This window comes from Carlito syrichta, unplaced genomic scaffold (genome assembly GCF_000164805.1).
Source record: "Carlito syrichta isolate Samal-C Ts95f unplaced genomic scaffold, Tarsius_syrichta-2.0.1 Scaffold289570, whole genome shotgun sequence".
In the NCBI taxonomy this organism is placed as follows: domain Eukaryota; kingdom Metazoa; phylum Chordata; class Mammalia; order Primates; family Tarsiidae; genus Carlito; species Carlito syrichta.
Genome location: NW_007233666.1, coordinates 1 through 4903, shown reverse-complemented (window position 1 = coordinate 4903; position 4903 = coordinate 1). Strand labels below are relative to the sequence as shown.

Here is a 4903-nt window from a genome sequence, read left to right as displayed (position 1 = left end):
TTTCCCTTCAATTACTTATTTAATGTTAAATAATTGTGTGTATATGTGAGTTTTATTTGCACAACAAAAAATTATAAATTTCAAAAGAAAACATATTTTCAAGGTAGAAGGGGCCTCTAGAAGTCACTTACACCATTCTCTTTTATCTATGTCTTTACTAGAGCATGTGTCATTGTTCCTTCTGGCATAAGTTCTTTCACGTTGAAACATCACATGCCTTCTCTAGGATGACAATGCATGCACATCTAACATGTAGACAGAATTAATATTAAAAGCCTTGGGACTGACAGAATTCACTTTCAAATCCCTTTCTATTCCTTGTCATCTTTGTGTCTTTATAAGAGACCCTGAGCATTACCAACTCCAGGAGCTGGGCAGGGAATTTTATTTTGAGAAGTGGAACTGAGGAGTCCTGATCAGTCAAAGCAAGGTCAGACTTGAACTTTTATCTCAAATTCACAAGGAATGGTCCTTCCTAGAGGACAGTATGCAAATCTCCCTGTGAGAGTAGTGTCATGGAAAGAGCCAGTGTACAATATTCCTAAATATAAAAATGTATCTTTGTGTTGAGTATGCTAACAAACCATGACATGGCACCATACAAACAAATAAAATAAACCAGCAACCAAAACTAGCCACTTCACATTATACAGAAATACTAAGTTTTTGCTTTAGAATCTGCCATATTCCACAAGCTCACAAAAGTCAATCTGAAGACTCAAATTCAGGATTCCTACCAGTTTTCCTGAACTAGCTGTCACTGAGGGCAGCTTGTGTAGAATGCTCTTTGTACCATCTCCATGGAGTGGGAAGCTAAGTAGCGAAAAGGAGGAGGAGGTTGGGAAAGTTGAAAATTACCACTTTCTGAACATTGACAAATATATCCTTTTAAAATACAAAAAGAAACCCCTACTAATCTAAAAATGCATTCAGCATGTGTTACCACAAATCTGTGCTAATTTCCTGGTTGTTATGCTGTTTAAGTCTTATTGATAATTGTAAGCAAGAAAGGGAGTGTAGAATGAACTTTTTTTTATCGCTCCCTTCAGTCATATCTGTATACATTGAAGGCAACTGGATCATCTTTATTTTTCTGTGTTTATGTCATACCAAGGTTGTTGAAGCTAATGGGAACAATAATGAATTTTGCCTGTCATGTAGCCAAGAAACCCAAGGGACAGGGCTCTTAGATACAACCCATTGCCCTGATTTCTCCAACATCTTCATATTGTACATACGAACATTCTACTAAGCTGCTACTTAGATAAAAAACACATGTGAACAGCTGGGCCACCACAAGCAGGGAGGTTTGTGTTCAGGGCTGTAACAGTGTGGGAGGAGCATGTATAGCTTGCATGCAGTAATAAACCCCAACATCTTCAGCCTCCACCCTGTTAATTTTCAGTGTGAAATCAGTGCCTGACCCACTGCCACTGAACCTGTCTGGGACCCCAGAGGCCCGTCTGGAAGCCAAATAGATCAGGAGCTGTGGAGACTGGCCTGGCTTCTGCAGGAACCAGTCCAAATGGTTATTTCCATTACTATGTTGGAGGCTCTGACTAGACCTGCAGGAGATGGAAGCCAGCTCTCCAAGGGTGATAGGGAGAGAGAGTGGAGTCTGGGTCATCACAACATCCACACTGTTTCCTGAAATATGAGAGAGAAGTACAAATTTATTTATAATCCTTAAGAGCAGTTTAAAAAATAACATTCTTCTATTATTTATTTTAGGCAAATCAGTTTTAATAATTTTTATTCAGACCCTAATAATGTCTAATTATAAAAATGAACAGATGTTTCCAGTGCACAAAACATCCTCTAGAGATCCCTTACACAATTTCCCTCTTTCTGTGTCAACATCTTCACCAGAACACAAGTCTTTGCTTGTTCTCAAATATTCCTCACTCTCACAGTTGTAAATGTCATATCCCCCATCACTGAGGGCATAATGGGCATATCCAACACATGGACAGAACACACACATGATAGGCAGTGACAACCAGAGAGTTCACCCTCCTACTCCATTCTTCTTCCTCATTTCCCTCTGTCCTTACCAGGGACCCAGAGCATCAGGAGTCCCAGGAGCTGAGCGGTGAACCTCATTTTGAGAAGTAAAACTGAGGAGACCCGATCGTGAGGAAAGGGTTAGAGCTGAGCTTTTATCTCAGACTCCCAAGGGATCATTCTCCTTACAAGGGCATTATGCAAATCCACTGCTGGGTGCAGTGATGTGGAAAGAAAAAACAGGAGGCTATAATCGAAAGGGGCTATCCTGTGAGAAAAATATCTTATGTGCTTGAGAAAAAAAACTAGTGAGGGAAAGAAAAAAAGTAACATACTTAAACATTTTCTTCTGTTTACTGCCAGTTTTTAAAATTCCATAACAATTTCTTAGTGTAAGTTATACTTGTCATTAGTATAATTTAGTTTTCACAAATATTTGGTGATTCTTATTTTTTGTTCTTGCTTTCTGAAAAGGTCTTGGTATTTTTAATTTTCAAATTAAGATAAAACATTCACCATATAAAGGACAAAAACATAATTTTGAAATGATCAAAAGTGTATGTATATTCATTCTCTAAGTAACAAATATAAATGATTTCACATTATCCAGAAGCTTTCTTCATTAAGGTCAGTGTCGCCTCTCCCAGCCTTCTAAGGGAACTGCTACTTTGACATCATAGTAATTTGGTTTTCATAAACTCAAATGTCAGATGAATTGAGGGAAACATTTTATAAAGATTTCTAACTCCTTCCCTGTTTCTTTTGTGTTTTTGAGGTGTTTCTTTGATTGTATAGATAAAGTAACTCTCTGTTGTCACTTTATGTGGTTCTGAAAGATTTCTTTTTTAATTTCTTGTAGGAAATATCTATTAGTCATGACTTCCTTCATTTTTTAATTCTGCCTTATTTTATATTGTCTTCTAATTTGAAAAGATAGTACTTCAGAATACAAAATTAATCTTGTATGATACTGTATATATGTTTATTATAATATATTTTTCATAGAATTTAAAGCTACTAAATTCTGTTGTCTAATAAAGAGGATTGGAAGAGTAAATTATGTTCACTCTAAAGTGATAAAAGCTTCCATGATGGCCATTTGCCACTGAAATGTTGGGAAAAAAAAGGAAGACTAGGAAATATTAAAACAGGATGGTGTCCATCAGTGGATAAGTGTTACTGACACAATTATTTGCACAAATGAATACAATTATCAATCACATGGACTACTTCAAAAGTCAAGTGATGTGGTACAGAATTCACTGAGCTACTCCTAAGTGGGGAGGCTCAGATATTGTTGGTACTATGCCTGGATTCCCCCAGTTGAGACCTCATTTCCAAGAATCTAAAATTCTTAGGACCCCAGTTGAAGAACATGTGACTAACACTGAGCTGGTACTTCTTTCTTAAAATAATTATTTTTCCAAGTTTTTCATTTCTGATTTAAGTTGGATTGTCTTTTCATCGTTATGAAAGAAAATATATCAGAGAGGGTAGAGGGTGGAGAGGGGATATCAAAGAATGTATATGAACCATACATTGCTGAAGAGAGTTGGTCTGACTTGGACTTTTGGAGAAAAATACTTAGGAAAAAATGTTTAAGGACATCACAAATTTTAATAAATCCAATATTAACAACTTGGAAATTCTTAAACAGATGCCCTCAAATGACCAGGCCTCACTTTGGAAACCGAATCCTCTCTCCTGTTCTTTATTAGATAGACCCTCTCACGCACAATTCTTTGCAGTATGTATTTCTGCAGTATGTATTTCTTATTCATTTCCACAGATTTAAACACTACATTGGGGACAGTATATCATAGAGGAAACTGGTTCAGCTAACCACCCTGGAGTTTGTTATTTCTCCATTTCCATAGGTGTTATGTGTCCTATGGTTATGTGGTCTGCTAGATGAATGAGCAGCAGCATGAGGTATAAAAAGTATCGATTGCTGAATGAAATGGGTGATCTCTGCCAAGGAATAAAGAAGAGGTGGTAATAAAAATCATCCAATAAATCTATCCATCATCATCATTTATATGTAATATTGGTCCAATCTCCAGGCCTTTTTTTTTTCAAGAGGCACACAGAGTTCTTTGTGAGATAAATGTTGTACATTTACTACCTCTTGTGATCAAATGTGTAAGATATCCTGAGGTTTGTTTTTTTTTCCTGCTAAATAAAAAGGCCACATCAAGAATAATTGTAAATTTTTGCACATGTTTATAGATATTTTATGCCTGATATCTATGACAAATCATAATTGGTTCCCAGGTACTGTTCAAGAGTGTGGTCATATTACACAGTGATACATTCCTCCTTCTATCCTATAGGACTCCTTCAGCTCTCCTAGGGTGTATTGGATTGACAGGGGTGAGGGATACACAGAAAACTGGGTTTTGTGCTCTCAGTTATAGTTAGATTTTATCATCATTTTATTCAGCAATTTCATGAGGGCATAGTGGAGCTGTCAACTGATTGTGGAGGGAGGGACATTCTCTTTTATCATTCCTAAACCAAATACATCCTAGATTTTTATGAAAGATTAAACCAATATTTACACAAAGGTTAAACGTGTTACTTCAAATGTGCATTGAGATTGAAGTCAGGGAGTAATGCCTTCTTTGTTCTCGATTCCACAAAAGGCAATGACACTTGCATCATTTATAGCTTGGCAAATGTCCCTAGTATATGTAACTTATCACTCAGCTATTCTTCCTCAGTACTCTCTCAATCCTTTTTTTTTTTGAGTTGGAGTCTCACTCTGTCGCCCATACTGGAATGCAGTGGCCGCTCCCGGCCACCGCAGCCTCGCCTGCTGGGATTCGGCGATCCTTCTGCCTCAGCCTTCTGAGTAGTCGGAATTACAGGCATGCGCTACCACGCCCAGCTGATTTTT

General features: G+C 37.3%; 1 gene segment (V, D, J or C); it reads right to left on the bottom strand.

Annotated features, from left to right (window-relative positions):
• Positions 1–1315: 1315 nt before the first annotated feature.
• LOC103256469 lies at positions 1316–2103 on the bottom strand. The segment is given in 2 exon segments: positions 1316–1647; positions 2055–2103. Coding segments are annotated over 2 exon segments (381 nt in total).
• Positions 2104–4903: the final 2800 nt, after the last annotated feature.